General features: G+C 37.7%; 3 protein-coding genes across 14 annotated transcripts in view; 1 reads left to right on the plus strand and 2 right to left on the minus strand.

Moving 5' to 3' along the window:
• sbb (scribbler) overlaps positions 1-19,566 on the plus strand; it is a 148,815-nt gene extending 129,249 nt beyond the window's left edge. For 7 of the 9 annotated variants that reach the window (XM_069039852.1, XM_069039850.1, XM_069039853.1 and 4 more), the window contains 5 exons: positions 11,634-11,757; positions 13,294-13,381; positions 13,801-14,663; positions 15,208-17,058; positions 18,330-19,566. In XM_069039852.1, the coding sequence (XP_068895953.1) occupies positions 11,634-11,757; positions 13,294-13,381; positions 13,801-14,663; positions 15,208-17,058; positions 18,330-18,394 (2,991 nt within the window). In that variant the 3' untranslated portion in view covers positions 18,395-19,566. Of the gene's footprint in view, positions 1-11,633; positions 11,758-13,293; positions 13,382-13,800; positions 14,664-15,207; positions 17,059-18,316 lie in introns of all 9 variants that reach the window. The other 2 variants (XM_069039858.1, XM_069039855.1) reach the window with 2 other exon arrangements.
• A 1,254-nt stretch (positions 19,567-20,820) lies between these two features.
• Positions 20,821-25,287, minus strand: LOC138123481 (neuronal acetylcholine receptor subunit beta-2-like). The gene is made up of 8 exons (XM_069038229.1): positions 25,129-25,287; positions 24,834-24,994; positions 24,725-24,769; positions 24,515-24,624; positions 21,595-21,986; positions 21,389-21,541; positions 21,160-21,335; positions 20,821-21,112 (listed from the first exon to the last, which is right to left on the minus strand). Exons 1-8 carry the CDS (start codon positions 25,169-25,171, stop codon positions 20,945-20,947), a joined length of 1,248 nt encoding a protein of 415 aa, XP_068894330.1. The 5' UTR covers positions 25,172-25,287; the 3' UTR covers positions 20,821-20,944.
• An 88-nt stretch (positions 25,288-25,375) lies between these two features.
• Positions 25,376-27,195, minus strand: part of Fs (Follistatin) — a 102,845-nt gene continuing 101,025 nt past the window's right edge. For all 4 annotated transcript variants that reach the window (XM_069038232.1, XM_069038231.1, XM_069038230.1 and 1 more), the window contains one exon: positions 25,376-27,190. In XM_069038232.1, coding sequence (XP_068894333.1) covers positions 27,176-27,190 — 15 coding nt within the window. In that variant the 3' untranslated portion in view covers positions 25,376-27,175. The remainder of the gene's footprint in view (positions 27,191-27,195) is intronic.

Consider the following 27,195-nt stretch of genomic DNA (forward strand, 5'->3'; position numbering starts at 1 on the left):
TGTGGAGGGTCGGTAGAGTTAAGTGGACACTTCCCGAACGCACCCATCGTCCTGACCATGCAGTAATAAAGCAATCCGGCATTTCGCGGACCGGAAGTGGTTTCGAGGGGTTGGCGTGACGAGTTCCATCTGTCAAACGGAAGCTGTCGTGTCTGATGATCCGTGGAGCGTGCTGGAAACGACCGCGATTGGCGGCGGCGGTGGCGGCGGACCGAAGGGGGACGGCATCACGTGGGGACGAAATCAATACTGCGGTCTGTAAAGCCGCTCGCGAGCGAGTTCTGGGGGTTAACAAAGGCGGCGCGCAGGGGGGCAGAGACAAATTCCATTAAATTACACGGGGCGGGAGAGAGAGGCGGCGAGAGGGAGAGAGAAGTGCGCTAACCGCACAGTCTAACCACCTCATCCAGACGACCTTATACGGACCGCTAATCGAAACGCGAATATTATCTGCACTTCTGGAACCACTTGATGCATTATACATGGTCGGGGTGGAACCGCTGTTACAATGGGCGGTAACACGAAGGTTTGGCGGCGGGTTGAGGTGCGATGGCAAAAACGGGAGTGTGGGGGGTGGAGGAATGCAAAATGCATCCGGACAGTGCACTTTCGTGTTTCGTGATGCAGGGAAATTGGGAGGTGGCACCGAAGTAACAGATAAAGACTTGGTAGGATGGGGTACTCTTGGAGGGGAGTAGTCATTGGATGTCAGACTGCATACAATGTCTTTGAATTTATGAATTTAATAGGTAGAGATTTCGCAACGATGTCAAGAATTGTGCTAAAAAAATTCACGATTTAACAGAGACAGCATAAATCTATTTCGTGGAGATTTTATGAAGGTTTTGGGAATTTTATAAAGATATGATCTTTCGGTTATCGCTGAGATGGTATGAATTCCACAAAGAAGTCGTAAAGAATCCACAGTTTTCATAGAAACTTCATAAAGATTTTATAGACAATGCGGATTCTGTAAAAATATAAAGATTCCTACAGTTTCTTAGAGAAATCACATCTTACAAGGAACTTGATGAATACGTAGTGAAGACGTCACAAAATTCATATTTCAAGAAAACTTTGCACATTAAGGTAACGATTTTGCGGATTACCTAAACGCTGTATTAAGACTTACGGAGACTCTTTTGAATGAGAACGTTGTGGATTTTATAAAGATGTTATAGACTTCGTGAAGTTCGTAAAGAAATTTGAATTTGAAGGTATAATCAATTGACACAAATTTCATAATTTAAAGAAGCTTTACGGATTTTATGGTCTGTACAAACTTATTTCGCATTGTGTAGAGATTAGGAAAACTTCATTTATCCGTAAACTTCATGAAACGCAAGAAGTCTTAACGAAATTTATAAAGAATTTTTTTTAAGATTATGAATCATATAAAGACGTCACATGGTTTTTACAAATAATATTCTTGAAAATTTTTAGAAATTTGACTACATATTGAAGAAGATATCATGAATTATCCTTAACAATTTTTTCTAATTGACGGTTTTAAAATAGTAGTTCGTGTGTAAATGCGCTTTTTTGGCATGACTGGGCCAGCTTAAAACGCGATTGAAACGAGCACCATAAAGGCTCCAAATCGTTTAAAATCTTTAAAATTAGCTTGACGTTTCGTTTTGACAAGTTGTGACATTTATCAAAATCCGTTCATACTCTCAGATTCTGACAATATCGAACAAAAAAAGCTGTTAACGCATTCATTATGAATATGTGTTTATCAAAATGACAACACATCATGCAACCTGAAAATTTTATCATTCTAGCCAATAACATCGACGCGAACAGTTATGACGTGAAAAGGCGCGTAGTTCAAACTAGTACACATTTTATTACATGTTTCAACCTTATTCGTACAAAATGGAATCTACTCTTGCAAACTAGAATATTCCCACAGCAGGTATCGATCAAGTCCAACGACATTGTTTGTCGCACTGAGACGAAACGAAGTTGGTCGCACTTCAAGTGTAAATAAGGAGTTTGTTTCATTTGTTATTCAGCAAGCAAACAGACCGTTTTAATGCTGTGAAACGACCATTGAAATCCGATTCAGTGGGATAAATTTTTATTTTCATAGTCTGATTCTTTCGTTCCTCTACGCAGCAGGCTCATTAACCAAGTTAATGCAATCGGCTTGCAAAGATCCGTTTAATCCCTGATCTGTTATTTAACACCGGCATCTTCATAAAACTCGCAAATTATTGTAGATTGTTCTTTCCGTGTTGTTATCTCAGTAAGTACCAATCAATTTCAATTATACTGTTTTGTCCGCGTTGAAATAAACCGGAGCTAATTGTGTTAGTGGCATTTAAAGTAGAAAGAGCTTGTTGCTTTTGTTGTTCACAAAGCATTGGAAATCTGTTTCGCAGACAAAAATGGAACTATTGAAGTATGTATTACGAAAACACTCCAATAATCCGATTGTATAGAAGGAATTAAATTGAGCAGTTCTAGCGTGTTTTCCAGCAGTCGTTCCAATAACAAAATCAAGAGACTAACTATTTACACGATTTATTAAAATTCTTTACCAGAAGGTGCTGTTAATAAAGCTTAAAAGCTTTTGCAATTTTTGGGAACTGAAGAGGTCATTTAAAATTAATAGAAGTTTTTTGTGTAATGGAGAACTACACACATGATACACTCATTACATTTATCCTTATCATCATAAGTAGTACCACTCTTATAAAAAGAACTCGCAGAAGAAGTACTCCAGTACTTTTTTCAAGAGCTTTTGCTGTTTCCGTCTTCCACTGTTAATACATCATTGAAGTAAGTCCCTTTTACCACTAGCTTTTTATGATCGTTGTCGTTAAATTCTAAAGCTTGTTTGACACGATGCTAAATTTTGTACAAAATTTGTTAGAAAATGAGAGAGACCCTCGATCAGGAGTCAGGACCAATGAACCGATCAGGATCATAGTCTGTCTTTGTCAGATCCTGATCGTTCATTGGTCCTCTCTCATTTTCTAACAAATTTTCTACAAAATTTAGCGGTAATTGTTCACTTTAACTACTTCTGGAATTTTCGCGTTTTTTCTGGCTAGACAGCCTCAGGGCGTCCTCCTAGATCGTGTCCCACCATTCAAACCTTGTGCAAATGCCTTTTTTTTCTCTCTTGTTGTGTTTCAAGGTCGCGCTAAGTCTTAGTATAACTAAAGGGTAAGGAAAATTTTCATTTGCACAAGGTTTGACTGGTGGGAAACGATGTAGGAGCACGTCCTGAGGCTGTCTAGCCAGAAAAAACGCGAAAATTCCAGAAGTAGTTAAAGTGAACAATTACCAATTTAGCATCGTGTCATACAGCCTTTACTCACGAAAAGCTCAATATTTCAAGAAGCACACTATTATGTTTTGATGTTCGTTTCCTGAGATACATAACCGGGAAAGTGGTACATAACTAAATATATAAACTTTCCCGGTTTTATACCTAACTTGACATCTGTCAAAGATAAAAATTTACAATTAATTAATGTTTTTTAAGACTTTGTCCAAACGAACACGAAAAACGTTATTTAATATTCGTGCGCTGTCACTTTTCAGGTATTCGGCCTGGCCTCATACCTGCAAAGCAATCTGACAGCGCTACTCATATGAAAATAACTACTATTTCGTTTTTCTTTTGATGATTAAGAGGTGAAAAATTCTCTGTGTTGGTGTCACTGAACTGGCTACACATTTTTTTAAGTCAAAAGTTATTCATTTGGCAGTCTTACTACGCATTTGTTAGCTATACAACTGTCACAACCCTTCCATGTTGTGATTAGTCCTGGATGTTGACATAAATTGTAGGAAATCATGAGTCAGAACAGAGATTAATGTGTTTTAATAAAAATAAATAGATGCGTGCTTCATCTTGACGTAAATAGGAGAGAAATTATGAATAATGTCTTGTATTAAAGTAGAAATATTAAATTAAACGAATCCAACACAAAACTCGTGTATTAACGTCCCTCACGTGCTCGACTGCAATATTTGTTAATTTTTTGCACGATGCATTTTGCAGCTGTCGTGAGGTGGAGTGCAGATTTAATGACCTCGGGACATTTGTACAAATATTTGTAGTAAAAATAATCTTTGACGTGATGTGTGAAGCAAATATTTTTTATTAGTGTGTTTGTTTTGTCGTTCAGACGTGGTTCGCCAAAAAATAGAAATTCATAATTGTTGGTCCTGAAATAGGATAAATTGTTTGTGTGAGAAGTCTTGAGGATTGCTAATTTTTTTCTGATGTGTGAAGATGGGAGACCAGAGATGTCTCCTGCCAAAAAGCAACTGATATTGTTTGATAGATCATTCAGTAAAAAATATTTAAAAAAAGTAAAAGTCTACCTACGATTTTTAAAACAAAGACAAACAAATCTAAATTTGCACATTTTTTAACAGAAAATTTTTGAACAATCTGAAACTGTCTTTTGTAAGGTTTCACCGTGCTACAAATGAATCTAATAAAATTACAAACAATATCCTGAAAGTATCTCGTTCTGATAGTCGCTTTGCATGCCTTTCCCAACATATTATAGTTCTACAACAAACCCAAATTACCCTCTCAATATCCGTAATAGAGATCCAATTATCCTCCTACATTTACGGTTATGGATATAACGCTACAACCCCTAAAACTGTTGTATCTTGTTAGAAAAGTCTGGTTCACAATGCACACTATCAACCCTCAGAATGACCAATAAAATACTGCTCTAATGAGCTGTGTAATAAAAAATGTCTTTAATTAACAGTATTCATAAAGTTTTTGCATCATGCATTTAGCATCTGTCTCTACTTTATATTTACATAACGCATTTGCGTTGTATATGCATTTTATGATATTCGGAAATGTGTTAAAATGTGGACACTAAACATGATATGATCTTCTGTTCATATATCATTTCATGAAAGTTTCGTTATAGTGAAATGAAGAGCTACATTTTACGTTGATCAATAGGCTGATTACAGTTGCCTCTTTTAGAAAAGGGAACTCACGCAGAGAACCCACTTGAACATTTTTTGAAGTGCTTCTTTTGTTTCCACCCTCCAGTAATAATCCACAATCAAGTACTTCTAAAGTCGTTTTACCACCCCTTTTTTATAATCGCTGTAATATTTTTTCCACTTATGAAGAGTTCAATGTCTTTTGTCCTGTGAGAAATTTTCACGCTAAGCTTATCCATAAAGAAAGAGAGCAAACATTCTCACCATAAGAGTAAACCATATTTGCTTCTGTTTAATCCAAGTTTTTTTCTGCCCTCAACAATGCCGAACGGCTTCCACATTTATATTGAGTAGGTAGGTATTTGTCTGACAATTTTTTGTATTTGAAATATGTACTTCTTTTTAGATAAAATCCAATTTTTAACACAATTTAATCTCGAAGATATTTTTTTTTTTCTCCACAAAACCATATTTAGGGCCGCCAGACTTTCGTCGGTAGCTTTCTCAGTGTAATTGGAAGACTTATGAGCCACAAAAGACATCTTACTTCTTTAATTAATTCTCCTGGAATAGCGAGCCTCACAAAGTATTTAGAAAAATTCTTCTAGACTCGAGGATTTCTTAATTGATTAATAATTAAGTTAAACATAAAAAATAACAGTTTACTTTTAACAAAAAGAGCATGGCAAAATGTTGCGTAAAAATAACTTTGGGATTTGTTATGTTGGAAATCTCAAAGTTGTGTGAACGCAACATTTAGAGAAAATTGGTTTTGTGAAAATTGGGTTGAACTTTTCACCGGTTCATTTTTCTTATGACAAAATAAGGCATGTTATAGTATCTTCGTCTTTCCGTATCGCATCGTTTGTAGCATCAAACCAGGTTGATCTGTTTAAATGTTGCTACTTATTTCTTGATTGCTCTTGATGCAAACTAATTTATGCACGACACACGCCGCTTTATGCTTTTAATAATCGGAGTTTTTGCACATCCTGGTAGTACCAGTTTCAGGATTTAAAACATTTTCAATGTCGAAGCACCACATTTCTTGAACTGCAAATAGGTATAGTATAAAGTTCATGAGACTATTTCTTCTTTGGATAAATAAGTCGCAAATTGTCTCCGAATGACTTCCCGGTACTGCTAAATTTTTCTCTTCTTTTCCTCGTTGAAACATTACAAAATTATTGAATTTTGCCAAAACAACAAAATCAAAATACGAGTTTTGATTTGCATCACTTGCTGAAAAAACTCTTAACAATTATGATCCCGTGAAAATGTATCGCGACGCGTGACAGATCGTCCTGGGCCCTGCCCAGGCCAGGATTATACAACTGTGTCCTCAATTCGGCGCGTGGGCAGTTGTCTCGTCTTGTATCGCCTTTATCCTTTTGTCAGCTTTCGGTAGGTGTTTTGATTAATTATCCTCTTTAGGCGGATTTTAGGAATTGCATTAGCAATAACACTACGCGTGGGATTAACATAATTTAATTGAAACGAGGCATTCGTGTACACAATGACAGTGTCAACTTCGCAGTTGAGCTAGTCGCGGCGGTTTATTTGTTTTGCAATTTAATGAAATCTAATGGAATTACTGAACAACATCGACGAGAACAGTTGGGGTTGACGACGGTAGTTCTCACAAAAATAAAATATTTATTTCAATTTCGCCCCATTTGAATCGCCCTTTTATGGCCCTCGCCGACTTGTACCACCCATTTTTCTTCCGCTGTAGATATGGCGTGCCACCCCATGTTTCGGCTGTTGATAGTCGGGGTAGGGTTACATATCGATTCTCCACCCGAACAGACGTTCGTAACCGCATAAATGTTCGTTATTTAATCACTTTGGGCCGTCAATCCGACGGGGGCATTATCGCCGGTGAAAACAAACTGGAAAATTTTTATCCGCCGATGATCCGGCCGAGTATTTCACCGGATATGATGGATTTTTTTCGTCGCCACCGACTCAATTTAAATGTAAATGAATGTTCGTTTCCCCGACAAAATTTTGTTTGATAATATTGTTCCAGTTTAAATTATTATTGCTAGAAATGCATAGAAATGTAGTGGATTGTTGTAATCTGTATTGTTCGCGGTATCGGCGTTTCGTTCCATTGTGTTCCTATCAAACAAGCAACCAATTACCAACAAATGTTTATTAAACCCGACGCTGCGATACAAAGTTGACTCGTTTACACGTTCGACGAATCAATAATCCCCACCGATTTAAATCCACTCGGTATTTGTTGACGGAAATGCGGCGCTAGCGACTTTTAATTGAAAATTTTACGGTTCAGATTAAAAAAGGACTTTAATGAGATCTCGCCTGTACAAGTTGTTCAGTAATTTCAAGTGGGATGAGGAACCCACACGTATTCAATGGGATCTAGGTCAGGACTTATCGCCAGCCGTAAAGCCAGAGATGATCTGTTAAATAATACAATGCATTCAGTAATTATAAAGGTGCGGTATGCAGTAGTTGAACTCTATTTCATTTCCATTTCCTGCTCCACTCTTGATGTACTCTTGGGAGATAAATTTCAAACAGTGTGAGAGACAAACACCAACTCTGTTCTAAACCGGTAGCTACCTAAAAAGCGACTAATTGAACTTCCCATGTCGACTGCAGTTTCAAGACTCTTGTAGGCGTTAAACACACATTTTACGTACTTCACCTAGACACGTCTTTAATATTTCTTACGGAACGTCTAGATGTTCGCGAAGTGTAGTATCTTCCAGTTCATTTTCTACCATTCCTTTTGGTGATTTTCTCTATTTTTCTCTTCAATGTTCCACCACACAGCTTTAAATAGAGTTGTTGGTGTCATTACTGATCTTTTACTCTCAGAGAATCTATATTATCTGATCTATTCGGTACTAACTTAGTAGAAGATCTTTCCGTCGACTTACCTTTATCTTTACCATTACATATTCCTTTAAGACATTTGATTAGATAGCGCCTTGATTTTATTTTGTTTGACTAATTGCTTGCGACATTGAACACTAGCAAAAAATCCACAGATTTGATTCACTTTTTTTCTGACGTTTAACTGAAAAGATAATTTTAATTTACTGCTTCATTCGGATTAGAAAGGAACATGTGGGTTGCGACAGAATGCAGTATTGGTTGATCCTCTTAATGGAAAGTTCGATTGTAAACAAGTTTGTTAATGATATGTTGATAATATGGATAATTTATAACATTGTTAATAACATGTCTGTTCGAATTATAATTTGTCCTCTGATGTATAAACATTAATCACGGCCATAAATAATAAATGTAATTAATTAATAATCTAATTACTTTTAGTGTTCATTTCATAAACAGGTGTGTACGAGTTCTGATTGCGGTGAGAAATGAATTGGATATGTTTAATCTGCTTGATTAATCGCCTTTTTTTATTTGAGGGGGATTAACAAAGGGAATTAATAATGTACCTACATGGATTTTTAATGAAACATTGAGAAGTAATAATGTGTGTAAAACCAAGCTATTTTATTACATCCTTAAATAATTTTTAATTAAATCGCAATTATGAGAAATGTATCTTTTTTAATAACATACGACTGGTAAGACAGCACCAAGAAGCCCATTGGCTCTAAGAGCTTCTCATTTCCTGATGTTATTTAGGCTTCATTGTAATATTAGTAAGATGGCGCCAAGAGGCTTTTTTCACGACATTCTCCATTTAGTAGATTTTCAAGCATTTCACTTTGAATAATTATTTTCGGCGTAAAATAAACCATCAAAGAAATATTTTAGAAGAAGTGATTTTTTCCGTGCCAAAATCCTTACATCTTTACAGTTGGCAATTAGCCCTTACTGGTTGAAATTAAAATAAAATGAATCAGAAAAAAGTAGCTGTTCATTCTCCACTTATTTGAATTAGAATTTTTAATCTTTACTCCTTACATTACATTGATTAAAAAACAGTAAGTACGTACCCTTTGCTAGTTTTGACATTTTTTGATATTGGCAAGCGAGATTTTCATTTTCCCTTTCTAGAAAGGTATCTTCCAAACTTTAAAAATTATGTCGTATTTACTGTTATCAAAAGTTTAATGAACAAAATAAATTGTGGAATTTCGTAAAATGAGGAAGAAAATCAACAAACTTATTAAGTGCGTTTTTGGCACCTCATAGATTTTAAGTAATTGTTTGAAGACAAGACACTGTTGAAAAACATTTATTTGCTGCAAAAAAAAAGAAGGTCTGTATTTTCAATGTCCGAATTCCTTAATTGTCAAGACAAAACATGTTATTTATCTTGTTAATAACTAGTGACTCACCATCTCGACGTGTTTATAAATATGTACAATGTACAACATTTTTGTTAAGTTGTGCTTAAGTATTTATTTGGTACGTGACCATTTATTCCGTGTAACAAACCTGAGATAAAAATCCCAAGTTAAAAATTGTTTTCTTTTTTTTTATTCTTTCTTTAGTTTGTTATTTTCGTCATTCTCAATTTATTGTTGTTATATTATAATGTGTCAATATATAAATATGCAAAAGAATAACGGATATTACCGTTCACTGCTTGTACAGAGTGCATCAGCACATGAATAGTAATTTATCTAATTGCATTTTTAAAAGTGGAATTTTTCGTAATTTGTTGTCGTTATGAAATGGTACTTTTTTCATAATTGTCACGAAATTGTAATGAAATAGTGACGAAATATCACTGATGATAAAGGAAAGAAGAATGCATCAACGATTTAATTATGTAATTAATTTATGAATTATTGTAAACTAAATGAGAACAAACTAAAACTGGATCAGAAGCCATACTAAAGAACCTTTCAGTGAAATCAAACTTCCGAAATATGCCAACATTACCTTTTCTTGAACAACATTAACTTTCTTCTGCTGGGACAGATCTTCACATTTCATGTCTGCTACTTCGACTATCAAACCATTTTTTTAACAGCCATGTAAATAGTAGATTGTGTTGTTAGGATTAAAAGTGGTACTTTTTTGACGGACAATTTAATTGCAAGAATACTCAATGTGAGCCATATTGGGCTAAAGATCATTATGTTAGTCACGTTGGCCGCAAAAAATCCAACTCTTTTTACATTTATAAGATCTTTGTAGGGTGTTTTTGTGTTTGCTCGTTCTGTTGATACACTTCTCATGTCTTGACTCGCATTGCAGTTCCGCTCAAACCTAAATTACCCCTCAATAACCCATATTAGAGATCCAATTATCCTTGTACATCAATGGTTATCGGTATAGTCGAGCAACCCTCGAGTTGTTGGAATCCATTTTAAATCGTGATTCTCAGCGAGGGTCGTTAACTCCAACGACAAGAACAATCTGGACCAGCGTACTAGTCTTTTTTATGGACGTTACAAAACATTTCATTAGCCAAATCCGTAACGAGTCCACAGATGTTTGTTATTTGCTCGCTGCCAAATTACACATAATTGTCATCAGGTGGTTTAACGAAATTACTTATTCCGTCGTCGCCGCCTCGAACTTTTTACTTCTTATTTCATCCGGAGCGTTATTATCGACCCGCCGGTACAAAGAGGAGAGAGTGGGTGCCATAATGATAGGGTAGATGCACGGTTTTCATTACAGAGCTCATTGTACCGATCTGGCACTCGTTTCAAAATAATTTCGCCAGTTAATTGCTTCAGCTCTGGGCTATTACGACGGATGACGGTTCAGTTTTCGAGTGTCGAAATGGCCACACGATCGAATTCGTCGTGTTAAATTAGCTTCATTAAGGACGATTAGCGCTCTTCATTCTTCTCCGCGAAAGCGTTCCGGGAGCGTTTTCAATCCGATCCGCACCTGTAATAAAGTTACGTGATTTTCCGGAAATGCAATTTTCACATTCCCCTCGCCACTTGCTTCCTTTGTTGCGCGAATCGTAAACAAATTAAATTGTGAAAATTCCGGCTTCCTTTGGAAGTTTAATTTTAAATAAAGAGCCGCCGTTTTCCTCCGAGCTTTTAATTTATCTCTTTTGTTGACAATTCCGGATTGCTGCCACCAGTTCGGAGATAATTAATTTTTTCTACGCGAACCTGACGCACAGTTATCACTTTAGTTTATTTCCATAAAAATTTTCATTTCTGATTCAACGGCTGACACGCTGTTATTGCAAGACAAGCCGCGCCGGGTTTTTTGCGTTCATCTGCATAAAAGATGCAGCTTGCGAATTCCTGACAAGTCGTGACACGTTACCCAAATCTTCGAATTTATTCTGTATTTTTCCACCGATAATGTTACTTCACGCCCAAAAACAGCTTATTTCTGACTTCACTACGAAGGTGGTTCCGCGTTGTACGCATAAGAGAAGAATCTCAATTCTTCAAAGCAGTGATATTTGACATATGCGGAAGTACTGGTCCCAAACTGGTGACCTGAGGAACCTTCGACTCTTCAAGTGTAGATCAAAAACAGTGTTTCCTATTTAACTTGTTTTATTCATGTTTATCTGGTTCGAAACTTGAACCACTTGAAACATATCGTCTGCGGTAGCCAAACATCGAGCAATTCTGTTAAACAAAACCCGCTGAAACATGTGTCAGCGTTGGTCGTTGTAGTCATTTTATTTGTGCGGTTTGATATTCCCGGTGCATCTGTCATGTTCGCTATCGTATTTCGAATGCCATCCACGTCGTCGACGTGACGTATGTTAGTTTTTCGTTGACACGCCACGTTTGTTACAGGAGGTATCGGACGTGTGCATAGGCACCAGCGTCGGAACCATCACCGAACCGGATTGCTTGGGACCCTGCGAACCTGGTACAAGTGTCACGCTTGAGGGAATCGTATGGCACGAGACCGAAGGAGGTAAGCCTTTCGAACCGTAATCGCTTCAGATCCCCTATTTGATTATGGAGATAAGATAAACAAAACAGAACGTTACTGCGCCGGTGATGTTTAACAGATTTATGGCCCAGCTGGATACGATCTCGTGTATTCGCTCCGTTGCAACCATTTCTTGTTGTTTAAGACGAAGCAGGAAATAAACTACGGTTTATCGCTTGTAGTTGTAACGTAATGATCTATAGGATCTTCAAAAATAAATATATTTTTACAAACGTGTGCGCAGCAAAATGATTTCTGAACAGAGTAGGCTGCAGAAGTATTTTTCGTGTCTTTGATTGAAGCTACAAATGTCAAATATCACACCACATAAAATTGCCAAAGGAAAATCTTTTTCTGGCATAAGAAGTAAGTGGCAGATCATTGGTAAACTAGCTTACTAGCGGAACTATCTCTATCTACGTTAATATAAAAAGCCAGATGAAAATGTCGAGACAAAATATCGGGTGTTCATTTAAATTTCTTTTCAAAGTTGGCGTTGAAGAGTCAATTGTGAACGTCGTCAGTCTGCAGAGTAAAAACACAAACAACGCAAGAAATGAGGTTAGACTTAAACAGCTGATCCGTAATCTGGAATCCGTGGTGCGTTGACAATCGACTCTTCAACGCCTACTTTGAGGATAAATTTAAATGAACACCTTACATATAGAAGAAACAAATTTGTTGCTAATTAATGAGTTATTATAATTATTCAAAACATTATTTTGCCATTTGGTATTGTTGCAAAGTTGTCATTGGGTAAATCACAAAGACAACAAAGCAGGCGTTGTAGAATTTTTGTATAACAGTTGTGACAGAACTCGGTAGAAATACAGTGATGCTAATTTGCCTTCAAATGTCATACACACATACAGTTGGTTGCAAAAAAAAACGGGAAACGAAAATTTTCCTAATGTAAATTTGGTTTTGTCGATTTGTCAATTAATTGTCTACCTGACAATACCTATCAAGTGATTTTTAAAACTGTCATTTAATTTTGACGTTAACTCTAACAGTCTAACCTATCTCTCGTAAGAAGGTTTCACGCTGGAAAAATTGCAAAAATGTGTCAATTTTATTCTGACAGTTCCCGTTTTGTTTGCAACCAACTGTACAATGGATTTCTTGAACACCATTAGAAACATTATTTTTTCTCTACTTTTAATTTGTGTTGTATTTTTTATTCTGCTTCTCTACAACTTAAATGTTTACCGTAATACAGTTAACGACCTTCGCTACATTAAGTTATCTGTCAATTAGGAAAACTTTTATTAGATTACGTTGTGCTTAACACAAGATGTTAACTGTTTAGAGAGTCTCTGATAGTTCACGTTAATTAGTATCAATTTGCTGTAATTTGTTAAGTGAAGTATCAAAATTGTGCGTCAGTTGCAAACACATGACACGTTGCAACAGCACATAACAGCACAAATAATTAACAGCGACGTCGCTAAATTACATTGTTTGTTGTCAAATTAGGAGACAAGTGCAAATTTCATCTGAAAATGGAAACTGTTTCAGGTGTGTTAGTTGTCAACGTAACTTGGAGAGGAAAAACCTACGTAGGAACCTTACTGGACTGCACGCGCCACGACTGGGCGCCCCCTAGGTGAGAATCGATCAATTAAATTTCATAGTTCAGTAAACGTCAAAGTAAAATTGTTGCTCAAAAAATAATAATAATAATAATAACTTAGTAACGATTGGTACATCTGGTCTTTCTCATTGTTACCAAACTAGTTTTAGTACGTTTATGTTATTTATTTATATATTTTTGTAATGTATATTTTTATGTATTTTGACAAGTTAAATACATAACTTATTACGTTCACGATCTTGGTTTTTTATTTTGTTTTGTTGTCCATAACTGTGTCATTTTGTGTCATTTCGTTCGTCCTCAACCATAAAGTAACTTCACGATTCATGATTTAAGTGTGAACAATTGAAGGTTAAAATTTTTGAGGGAATGTGAAAATGAGGGAATGGAAAATGTAAATTTTTGACCATTTTGTTCTTGTTTTGTCGCAGATTCTGTGATTCTCCCACAAGTGACCTGGACAATCGTACTCCGAAAGGACGAGGTAAGAGAGGACGTTCTGCCGCCGCTGCAACTCCGAGCACTGATCTAAGCAACTTCACAGAGACCCGCTCATCCGTGCACAGTAAGTTGCGGAACGGGGGCGTGAAGGGGCGTCGAGGGGCGGCGAACGGTTCGGGTCCTTCCACGGCCCCCTCGTCCCCCACGCCCTTCGTGCCTCCCCGTCCAGAACCCAGCAACAAGCGGAAGAGTCGCGCCGGCGAGGAGGATTCCCCCCAACCCAGCGTCCAGGGAAAGAAGACCAAGATCGTGGTCCCCCCGCCGACGCCTCCCGTCCCCAGCACGCCCACCCCCTGCGGCAGCCCTCCCCCTTCCCCCGTGCTGCTGGAGTGCCCCGAACCCAACTGCTCGAAGAAGTACAAACATATCAACGGACTGAAGTACCACCAGTCGCACGCCCATGGCTCTGTCGATGACGACGACACCAAGGACGTCACCTCCATGTCGGAGAACGACGAATCGAACATCGAGGCCCCCAGTCCGGCCACGCCGGTCAAGTCGCCAGATAAGAGCCAGGACAGTCCGTTGACGCCGCAGAAGAAGGAAACGGAACTGCCACTGATACTGCGAGGTGCTGGCCTTCTCGACGTACCTAGTCAGCCGGCAACTCCGCGCAGTACTCCTCCCTCCCCGGCCACCCCGCAGAGTTTGCAGGATCTAGGTACAGGCGCAGGATCACCCACCGTGCCTCTGGTAGAGACCAAGAACGTCGTCAAGCCCGGGGTGCTGCGGTACTCGCCCCCGGAGGAGTATCCCGTCGGGGTCTTTGCCGCTAACAAGCCGCAAGTGGCAGGTACGTACTCGCTACTCTTCTCGCCCCTACATTCACCCATCACCATCATGGTTTTCAAAAAATACACTCTTCGTACTCTTCGATCTCCTATTTTTTAAGATGGCGGATCACATTTACCAATATGTAGATAATTTTCCTAATGGGAACATAAACTTCAGTAAATGTCGTCACAATGTTGCCAATAAAGTTAACATACATCATAAAACCAGCGTTAGATTAAAAAAAACCTTCAAAGAAAAATATAAAATTTTAATAGGGTAATTTGTGAGTTACATAAAGAAAGGCCTAGTGAATTGGTTTTACGTTCATATTAGCCTTTTTACACGGAAAAGTTGGAAGCTACAGATGTTAGTTGGTAATATGTACCTGCCATTCAGAAGGAAATTTTAGAATTTTTTCAGAAAATCTTACAGATTTGGTAGATTTGAAGAAAAAGTATACCATTAGTCAGGACACAAACACGCCATTTTTTTTTCATCATGTTTACTCCATTTACGCTTTAGTTTTTGAACATTATGTTTTACTGATGCCATGATTGTTTCAGGAACACCAATGTCAAATTCAGGTCCTCTGCCCTCTGTGAGAAACGTTTCTGTGTCTCTACCTTCCGACCAGCCGAGTTCCCAAAACGATACGAATTCTCAACCGCAGTCTTTCACGAATCAGTTGCAATCTCAGGTGAACATGCCTTCTCAGCAGTTCACTCAACCCCCGACTCTCATAATCCCTCCCCAAAATCTCCAAGCCAACTCCCAGATCTCCTCTCAGATGTCGCCCCACGCTCCGCAGTCTCCCAGCCAGCAAACGGCGAAGATAACGCAGTTCAAAGTGAAACCCACTGCCGCACTCATGCCTGAAGACAAGACCAAACAGCAGCCGCAGCCGCAACAGAACGGAAATCCCAACGTCAAACCCCAGAATTTTAAGAAGAAGAATCGGAAGTCTCCAGCCGGGAGCCCTCATCCCCCCCAAGCTGAACAACCAGTTTTTGGAGTGGAACAAACTGCCAGGGACGAAGTGCAAAGTCCCGCTTATTCTGATATCTCGGACGACGGAGCTCCTGTGATGGAGTCCGACATGGGGGATAAGAGTAAAAATGCCGACAAGAAGACTGAATCGGGGCAGTCGCTGCCCCACATGCCGCAATACGGTATGTACCCTTTCTACGGACAGCCTCAGTATTTGGTTCCGTCGGTGCAACAGCAGACGCAAGAAGCGAAATCGAAGGAACCTGACAAAGCTGCAGAAAAACCAGTTGATAAAGACGGTAAGAAAGAAGGATCTGATTACCAACAAAAAATTTTACCTCAGCAACATTATTACAACCCGTATGGTTATATGCCAGGGTACCCGTACAATATGGACCCAAATTTCGGAGGCGTACCCATGGTGCAGGAGGACAAAATCAAAGAAGAGAGGATAAAAGAAAGTCCTAGTCCGATCATTGATCAGCCGATCAAACCGCCGGCACCGATTCCGAACCCGATCCAGGTGCCCACTCCCGGCAAAGTGAAGGCGGAACCGCCCGTCAAGGAGAAGCACCAAAACGAGAACCATCAAATACTCAAAGAGAGCATCGAAATCAAGAACCAGATGAACCCCTACATGTACTCCCGCCAACCCCAGCAACAGCAATCGCATCACAATCAAAGAGACGAAGACGTTCGCCGCCTATACGTATACGACCAGCGCCGCAACCGAGAGCAACAATCAATGTCAGAGCACAAGAGCAACACCCCCAACAAGGCCCCTCCGCCGCCGAGCCCCAACTTGAAACACAAAGAAGCAAAGTCGGACGAAAAAAAGGACAAAGACGTGAAGCAAGAAGGCGTCAAGCCCACCATGGAAACTCAAGGCCCGCCGCCGCCCCCCACGTCGCAATATGCCTACATCCACCCCAGCTACATGCAGTCGGCCCATTACGGGGCGCTTCCCTTCGACCCCAACCACCCCATGTACAGGGGTATCATGGTACCTGGTCCCTACAGCGGTAACCCCTACTTGCACCCTCAGATCCCGCGGTACCACGCTCCCGAGGACCTGTCTCGCGCCCCTCCTCCTCCCAAAGCCCTGGACATGCTCCAGCACCACGCTCAGTACTTCTCATCCCACAAAATCCACGAACTCCAAGAGAGGGCGATCAAGTCGCCCACCCCAAAGACTTCTGTGGCCAGTTCGAGTCCGTCAACGAATAGCGGACAGTCGACCATTCCGTCGCAGCCCCAGATGACACAGCCGCCTACGTCACAACCGACGAACACGACGCCCTCGGGGGGCAAGCAGACGCCGGGGGACAGCAAAGATTCGCGCTCGCCGCCCCCGCAAAGACACGTGCACACGCACCACCACACACACGTAGGCCTTGGATATCCCATGTATCCTCCCCCGTATGGAGGTGAGTCTCTACGTAATCACTGATCAAAGAAATTTGGAAGTTCGCCTCAAACCGGCAGATGTCGTTTAGTTCGAGCGAATGACAGTTGACATTCGTATGAATCGATCTACGAGTCGATTATTGTTTTACGTGAGTAGGTGGGACTAGTTAACATGGTTAACGTTAGTGATGGGAAATTTCCGGAAATTTATAATTTGGAAATATTTCCGGAAACTTAGAAACATTGTAATTTTTAAAATGTGTGCTCCATCATATTGGGATTATTTTTCTTTTCAAGAAAACACCAAATAATAAAGTACAGGTCACGCATTTTAGGATGGCGAGCGGCTTGGACGCGCAATGAAAGCGCGCAAGCCTGCCGTTTGAAAAGTCCCAGTGGCGGAGTCTTCTCGGTTTATGACTTTCAAGAAATGTTCAGGAATTATTTAACCCCGGATAATCATAAAAGCAAGGCCTATCATTTACACACAGGTAGACAGTTCTGGAAATGCAAACAGCTTAAAAGAAACTTAGATATTCGATCTAAATCTTTGTTGTTACGCCACTGCAACGACTCTTATTTACCAAAGCGTTCCGAAGCACCAATCGTGGTGCGCCGGCTGCCGGCTCTCGCCATCGGCCATCCTAAAACGCGTGGACTATGGTTGTTGACAATGTTTTAAGATTGAATAAATTATTTTTTGATCAGCGAAGCTTAAATCAACCGGTTCAGACAGAATTCTGACCTATTGTAGACTTTTGGGTTGTGCATAAGGAGTTATTTAAGTACTTGAATAACCTGAATATCTTGTCAGTGTTAGACTTTTGAGGTTATGTTTCTGAGATTTGGGGGTAAAATTTTAAGCTGGGAAACTTATGGAAATACATAATGTTTCTGTTTCTGAAATATTTCCGTTTCAGAAATATTTCCATTGCCCATCACTAGTTAACGTCATAAATGTAATATTTCGAATGTTTTTGAAAATACAATGTTACATATTTTTAATTAAGTTTTTAGATATAATAATGATAGAATACGGCTGCATTTGACACAAAAAAAGTTTTTCTTTGACTTGATTTGATAGTTAGTATGAATCAATCTACGAGTCGAGTTTTGTTATTCGTAACCTGGTGGCTTTCCAGATTTATTTGATCGCATGTTGTCTGTGTGAATGTAAATTTACGTTTTGCCAAGCAATGACAGTTGCCAGTCGGAAATCGTGGTTTTACGTTCACACAGACCGATGTTGATGTTTTGAATTCTAGTGAATAATTTTAGGTTTACGTTTCAGCCGCAGTGTTAGCAAGCCAACAAGCAGCAGCAGTGACAGTTATTAACCCTTATCCGACCAAGTGAGTGCCCGATCTTGAACCAACCGTGTCGTAGTGACTAAAGCATTCCATAGTTGTGTCTTGTTATATAGTGTGCACATGCTGATGTAACCTAATGACTTTATTTCTAGACCCACAGCTGTTTTGCGATGCAAACGTATTGTACATTATTATTTTATTCATTGTAAATAGTGTAAAGACATAATGATGTCTTTTAAAGTCATAATTAGTTAATACTTTGTAGTAGACTGATATTTGACCTATTAGAACTGTGTATTTTTTAATGTAAAACTGTCTTCTTTATTATTATAAAAATACTAAGATTAGATATAACTTTTTATTTTTACTTTTTACATTATTTGTTCCATTCCAGTTTTATTGGAATATTTGTATAATTATAAACTTGTCTTTTTTTACTTAAACAATTGGAGTCTGTACATCTTGTAATATTCTGTAAATAAGCCATGACAAAAAAAATGTATAGAGTTTATTACGACACAAATTGCAAAAAGCCTTAAGTGTGGTTTCGTGGTTTTAAAATTATCCTCTTGTTTACTTTCCATTCGTATACGTAATTAATACATGACCACAAATCGCAGCCATTGACATTAGCTGTGGGAACGTTCAACAAGAAATCCCAATTTTATGTAATTAAACATGTGCAAGAAAAAATTTACGACTGTGATGTTCCCCTCAGGAGTTCGAGTCCCGCACAATTTTTCACCGCATTCATAAATATTTTCTTTCGACATATTTAATTATGTAATCTCGTATTTGGTGATTTCGACAAGGAGGCACCCAAACCAGTAATCTAATGTTTGTCTCGTCTGTTTTTATAATACTGTGATTGTTGTGCAAATTATTGTTTTTAACATTTGAGAAGATTACCTATTGTACAGACTACGAGGGGCTTAATGTAAAGTTGCTTAATAAAAATAAATAAACTAAAATCTTTTTGTTATTACTTATCTATTTTTTTGATAAATGTTGTACAAAACTGTTACATCTGTTGTCAAAAAAATAAATGTCTTTCATAATCAGTACACATTTTTTGGGTACACGCTTACCCAACATTCCCTTTTCTATTTTACAACTGTTTCATTATATTGTACATTCATATTCATTCATTTAGACAGTATTTGTCGTTCTAGAAGTGTAAATCTCATATTTGTAGAATTTTATACACATTTTAAAAGATGTAAATGCGTTTAATTTTACTCTTAAGTTACTCACAACAAACTTACTCTTCATTCTAATTGGCGCCAAATATGCTCTTGTGTCGTTATTGTAACGACGCATTGGCATTTACACAACTTTCACTGTAGTGGTAGTGGTAGACAACATCCGAGAACATTTTTAACATACGCGTTAGAGATTTTATAATTTAAATCTAAACGTTTTAGTTAAGAGACCATTTCATCTAAGAAGTACATGATGACTCATCGAAATCTGACCGTACGACGCTAGTCAGCTGATGATCAGTGCCGTAGAAACATTCGATTAGCTGAGGAGTCACTATAGTTCAATTAATTTATATGATTGAAATTCTAACAAATCAATAATTGAACAATGAATACCATAGAACGATACACAGCGAAAGGAATAACAAAAACAAAACACTTCTGAACGCTAACGGGGTTAAATTAGAAATAACAACGAGCGCATAGATTCTACGTGGTTGATAGGTCTGCACGCCGCTGGACTCAAACCTCCCCTAAAAATTTGAACATGGACTCGTCCGATGAAAACGCGTTCGTGCGCATTATGTACTATCGCGGCCAAAATACTTTGGTCGTCACTTTTTGACACTTCAAATGTAAATCATTTATTAATATCAATATACATGACAATTTCAAATTATTCTTGTCAAAAATATGGCACCTTCAGTTTTTGATATATATATATATATATAGAATCGTCTTACTTGCTTCTGAAGGTTGTCTAAACCGCGACCATGTTGATATTTTGCTTTTGAACCCTGCCTCCGAGGCTGGGATTTACCCCACCCGTATGACACTGATGGATTAAAATAATTTTGACAGTAGTAAAAAATAAGGTTAAACATCCTAAAGTTTGCTTTACAATTGAATGTCATTTATGTCACATTGACGACCAAAGTATTTTGGCCGCGATAGTACTTCTTAGATGAAATGGTCTCTACATCTGTTAATTGATTAGTTCATCGCCTTGTCGTTGGCGCACTGCACAAATTGTAGTGTCAAAAGTCAAAACGATAGATCAAAATATTTGCAAAACTTAGCGGGTTCTACAAGAAATGAGGGAGTCCTGAGTTAACACAATCCAGTATTGTGGATATGCAACTAAAAGTAAACTCTTCTCGGAATGGCGCTGCAGTCAGCGGCTAAACGATGAACCAATGAATTCGATATTCCACAGTACTGCGGTACAGTTTATCCAGATCAAGGATCAAGACGGTAAAAAGGGCCCACAAAATGTGACAGAACTCTTTATTATTTAATACGTTAACAAAGGAATGAAAAATATGTATTAAGTAAATCACCGGGCTTGATTATATAGTTTTCTGTTGTGTATTATGGGTCCAAGGACGAGTATCTCATGGGGTGAAACTAATAAACATTGATATGTATATAGTCAAAAAGATCGCAAAGCACAGTCTGTCTAAGATTTTGGCAAAAAGGAACCACTCTTTGGGCCCAGAACTACCCTCTTGAACGCTAATTATTGCTGCCCCGTCGTCATCACCTTCCGAATTCTTCAACCCCTAAAACACTTCATGTACTATCACCACCTGTAAGTATCACGCTTTACTTTGAAAGAAGCATCGTTGAGGAAAACAATTTGCCCCGGCTTAAAAGCAACTAAAACGCACACTACTTTGGTTATCCATTCGGGAGCAGCTTTCTTATTTTCCACCATGCTCTTCAACATCACGCTGAAGACAATGGTGAATGCTGAAATCAGCAGCGAATCTCTTGCGAACAAGACTGAAACAGTTCTAGTAATGACAAATTGTAGAATTTTCACCTGAAATATTTACTTATCAGAGGAATGTTCACCCCATTTAGAGGCAGCATATATGAAACGTACTGAACGTAGAGGAATTGACAAATCACATTCATGTAACACAAATTCAAACGTTCAGAGTTGTTGGGGGCGATCCACAACGAAGTCAGAGTAATGATAATCAAAGCTAGAACAAGTCATGAGAGAGAAAGCGAGAGAAGACATCTTGTTCAGTTTTACCGATGGCTGGTAGAATCACAGTGGCGGTGTGGGCTCCAGCGACTCTTTTTATCTTGAAGCTGAAGTTGATGGAGGGGTAGGTGTTATTGGGACAACATTTGAATTTTCCGGGGTGTTTGATGACGTTCGTGTCGGCTAGAGCCCATTCGCCGTTTGGTACCAAATCTTCGGTCGATATTCCAGGTTTAGCCACTCTTATGTCAAGTTCTTCGCCGCTGTGGACCCAGGAACCGAATCGTATGGTGCAGTTGTGCGTATCGAAGGGGTATTTGGTCAGGTCGGCTACGCAGAGACTGTTGTGGTGAGACGGTGGTACGCATACCACTTGGCCTTCGGAAGATACCACGCAAGTGACTGTGCCGATGGCAGAGGGGTCCCCACCTTGATCTCTCCTGAAGGTTCAGAAGATACTATTAAATGTACGATTGGCTAGGGGGTTATGTAAGAGAAAACTATGGATGAGGAGATTCCATCACATGTACACTCTACTGTAAACAGTTGTTTCAATATTAAATAATCCAGAGGTGTTCGTTTGGAAACTCGTCGTCTTATTGATTCCTTGAATGGAAGAAGTTACTGACTAGAAGCAACGTTACAAACAACACTTATAGTTCTAGTTCTCATTGTGAAATGCATTTTGTGTTGCCCAATGCCCATAGACTTCGTCAGGTTCGTACTCTTAGGTGAAACACGTTGTTATTAATAGATGAAATGGGTAGTATGAATAATATGGGAAAAAAAGAAAAAAGAGAGCAAATAGAAAGTACAAATACCTGAACCACAACCTCGAGCAAAAGGTAAATTGTGTATAAAGAAATAGTGTAAGGGGTGAAGGGGCAAAATATGAACAACAAAATTTAAATTAAAGTAATGCGTTAATATATTATACCTATGGTTGAAGGGGTAAAGTAGATTTAAATTAAAGAATCCAAAGACATTATTATCAGAAGGAGAAGAAGGTAGTACTATGGCGGACAATAAATTTAGGCCGGCAAATTTCTGACATTTCAGAAAAGTCAATGCAAGCGACCATTTATTGTCATTATGACTGATGTGTCAGTTTGTCAAACTGAAGGTTTTCAAGCTGTTTGGCGTTTCCTTCGCCCCTTTCATAACTTACAGATCATGACGCACTAGCATAACTGATTTGTAGTAGCACTTCTCTCTGGTGCACGCTTCTTTTCCCAATTTTAATTTTGATTATCGCTGTCACGATGACAAGAATGACAAAAATCGAAAATGGGGTTAGTTGAACATAATGCCAGCTTCACATTTTGATGTCAACTCAATGACAGGCCGGCCTAAATTTATTGTCCGCCATAGTACAAAACAATAACATCATGGTAACGCGAGGAAAGAAAAAAAGGATATTGGTAAGGCGAAAAAAAGAATAAATGAAAGATACAAGTTCTTGGACTATTATTCTATCATATGAAAAATACACAAAATAGGTTAGAACAGAAAATAAAGTCACAAAACCAACAACGTCGCATTTTCCTCGATAATTATTATCGGCAACGCTGTTTAATGTAGAATTTGGTGATAATTGTAATTTTGAGGTTAAGTGTTTATTAAATGTCTTGTTCTTCTGGGTACCTATGTTTAAGTAAAAATAATAAGAATCAATAAATAAATGAAACCACGCTAATAAAACAATATGAACGGAATTCAAAGCAATTGAATTTTATTTTGAATCAAATAAATGTCATAATTTATAGTTACCAACATAGTATGAAAAAATATCTAGACTACGTCCACTGATAGAATGCAGTTTTTTAAATATCCTTAGATAACAAAATCCCCAAACCATAACATTGAAATATTAACAAAGTATCATAGATTGTGTTGGTGATATCTTGAAACATTCGCGCCACTAATTCTCATTTGTTGTTATGAAACCCACGCGAAAAATAAATTATATGACATTTCAAATTTGAAATTGTCAGTTCTGTCAAGTGGTTAAATATTTAGATTTACGATTTTTCATCTTTAGAGCTTTGTTTTGCGATTGTCTGGTTTTAAAAGTTATTAGTTTTGATCGTGTTGCTGTTTTGATCTGTTCCGTTGCGATATTATGTTGATTTTTTTAAATTTGTGAAGTGAGTGCGTGCTTCAAGAATCTAATTACAAACATCGAAAATGATACAGAGGTAATTTTTGTTCATGCATTAAATAGGAGTACATATTAAATAATCTCTTACTTGTGTTTAGCCATTTCCGAAAAAAGCTGGATATTTTAATTTCAGTAGCCAGCTTTTTCGGAAATTCGAAAAAGCTCGTGAAATACCCTGTATTAATAAAAACTAATTCATATCTATATTGCTCCTACTGTACTGAAGTTTTCTTTCGTCTTTCCTAAGTGCAAACATGCAGAATAATAATAAAACATCACGTGTAAACCTGCTCTTTCCATTTTTTTAAATTTCGCGCCGGATCTATTTGTTGTAGCGTAGAGTGAACATTTTTAGTAACATTTATGTCAAGCAATCTATGAGTGGACAGAGTTTACCTAGGGTTTTTTAAATTTTACCAATCTAAAGCAACACGTGGTGTTTTTATTTTTTATTTTTGAATGGATTTTATGTTAACAAGAAAGCTTAGAAGTGGTACCTATAGATAAGGGACTGTAAATGAACAAAAAATGACAGAAGAACTCCAGGAAACAAAGTGAATTGAATAAGATGTAACGGGGAGAGAAAGAAGATTAAAACGAACGTTACGAGAGCTGAAAAAGAAAAGAAAAACAAAATGTTGAGAAATAAGGGAATGGAGGAACTTTTTTGTTTTATCTTATTATCACTGCATTGAACCGTTGATTAATTTTAATAAATGAATGAATTAAAGTTGAAAAGAACTTCGGAACTGACAGACTTTTCAAGAACCTAATTAGTGGAAGTATTTTATGAAGATATTACTTTACCTGTTGTAGACAGAAATATCAGGCATCCAAATGTCAACATCAGATAAATGTATACTCTTTATTGACTCATAATCGTCTGGATTCCACTTCAGATGCTCATCTTTCCAAAACTATAAGGATACGATGCAGTAAAAATTAACAGGAAAAATTGAACTACTGATTTTCCCCTATCGTCACAACCAGCATTATTTTAGACAATAACAAACTTACCATCGCCATCCAACTGTCGACAACAAAACTACTATCATGAATATCCTAAAAATGTATTCATAAAGTGAAAATGTATTTCTCTGGATACCTATATATTTTTTTCACTTACGAAGGCAAAATACTTGAGTATCATTCTCATAACTACAGGAACTGCATTTTTGTGGTTAATAGTAGGTCTCGTACTTCTGTCATATCCACATAATAAATCTTTTCTCAGTTTGATCGGTGCCAGTTGAGATTTGTCCTTTGGACAATCATCGTCACCCGTTACTAATTATAGAGAGAATGAAAAAATTAGAATACCTACATAAAAAAAGGAAATAGAAAAGAAAGGATTTTACACGAAAAAAGAAAGTGAGCTCGGATCAGAAATTATGTTCAGTAAATCAGTAAAAAAATCGTACCTGCTGCAACTAGTAGTAAAACAACAAAACTCAAAAAGTACATTTTGGACGAGAACCATTCACGAACTGAAGGCAGCTACTGTATTAATAATCTTGATATGTGATATTTTCCTACCGAACGCCCCTTAGTCTAAATTGATAAACAACAAAACGTTGAACTCGAATAATGCTTCAAACCACAGCTTTTCATATTTGTTTGCGAAAGTGCATCGGTATCAAATTATCCACCCAAAAAACGAGACAGGTGTAGGGTTTTAGTGATTTATTTATCTAAATCTACAATAAATATTTAATAAGTTATGCCAGTCTAATACATCGTGTTTTACATAAGTCACCATAATTTCTTAAAAATAACAATACAAAAATACTTCAATATAATAAAATACAATACTGTACAAAAGATACAACAAGTACGTAAAGAATTAATTAACAAAACAATACAAACTATTTTACATTTCAAACACAATATAATTCATTTTAAGTACTTGAATTATAATTTAAAACAATAGAAAAATAAATAGGTCCGTCTTCAGACAATCAAATTATTTTTGGTATCAGCCATGAACGTGTTGAAAATATTTTGTTCAAATGCGAATGGTCGAGGGGGATAAATCGTAGATACGTACCCGCTAGATGTGGCATTTGCTTGTCGTAAGTGAAGCCTCAAGGTCATGCGGCGGCCATTTGTTGGAAAGGCAAGGCAAAAAATTAATGTTACCTACTTGGTTTTTGTTTGTTTTTTATTAGGAACGTACATATTTTATACATGCTCCCCTTTCAGTAGGTATTTGTTTTTAGCATAGATCAACATAATAAAGTAGAAGAATTGCAAATTCAAATATCAAACCCAGCAAACAGAAGTATTTGAAGTAAACTAAAATAATTTGACAACAATTAGAAGTAAACTGAAGTTATGCCCCTTTGGCAAATGGCCGCTACGTAGCCTTGGGGCTTCACTTTAGCGTCGTCGCCTCGATCTAGCCGCGTACAATAAACCAGCGTTTGAGGTCTAGATGATGTGAAGTGTTATCGCTCGCAAATCAGATAAATAATAGACCGGGGATTGTAAAAGGCGTAAATGACACAATGCGACCAAAGACGACATCCAGTTCTGATAGAAACGTCGCAATTAATCCGAGACCGGTGCGATTTTACCGGCAATCAGGAAGTGACATAAAACTAAAACTGTTAGCGCGTAAAAATAATGAGCTATTAAGTGACATAATAATAACGGTGTGGCATAATCAGGGTTTGCATTTTTGCGTTTAAAAGTGTAATAAAACGTATTCAGTTATGTGGCGCGGAGCAATCTCCGTCGAGATAAATTCGGTCGGATGGCGTTTTTGGGTTAAGAGTCACGTTATGCATTCCTGTGCATCCATGGAAAACTTTATGATAATTTTTTAGCAAGCATGCAAATCTTGAAATGTTGACAATTCACTTAATTCCCCATTTATTTATCTGAACACGTTTTCTGTATAAGATCACGTCGGTTAAGTTAATGTTATTTGTTGTCTGAGAACCAGCTGTAAAAGGTTTTAAATGCAAATCAAACTGTTATTATTTCGATATAGTACAATAAATTAAATTTAATTTGTTTACATTTAAGAACCGGCGCTATCCAACAAGTCTGTTAGTTCCGACTAGAATTTGTCAACGAATACAACGAATTCAAAGTAAACATACCACACAACAACACATCAACGGCGTTTGTTGCATCTACTTTACTAAAAAATTCAATACTGGTTATTACTGTGAGTTATTACATAGAAGGCCCATCGGCCGCTAACTTTACCTTATCGTTACGTTAAGAAATTAGAACACTTGGATTACTTACATCTGAGCGCTGAGACACCTCGCTCGAATACTATTACAACACGAATAACCTCTTGATTATTAATCTACTTTGGAATTATTAAAATCGCTACCTTTAACTAGAATTTATTTGTATCGTGTAATGCAATGGAATTTCTTATCATTACAGTAGTCCATATCGCTGCTACTCTTTGGTTTTCGTTTTCTTTAAAGTCTAAGTGTTTAGTGAAGATCAAACGTTCATCGTCTACA

Source organism: Tenebrio molitor, chromosome 2, assembly GCF_963966145.1.
Source record: "Tenebrio molitor chromosome 2, icTenMoli1.1, whole genome shotgun sequence".
Classification (NCBI taxonomy): Eukaryota; Metazoa; Arthropoda; class Insecta; order Coleoptera; family Tenebrionidae; genus Tenebrio; species Tenebrio molitor.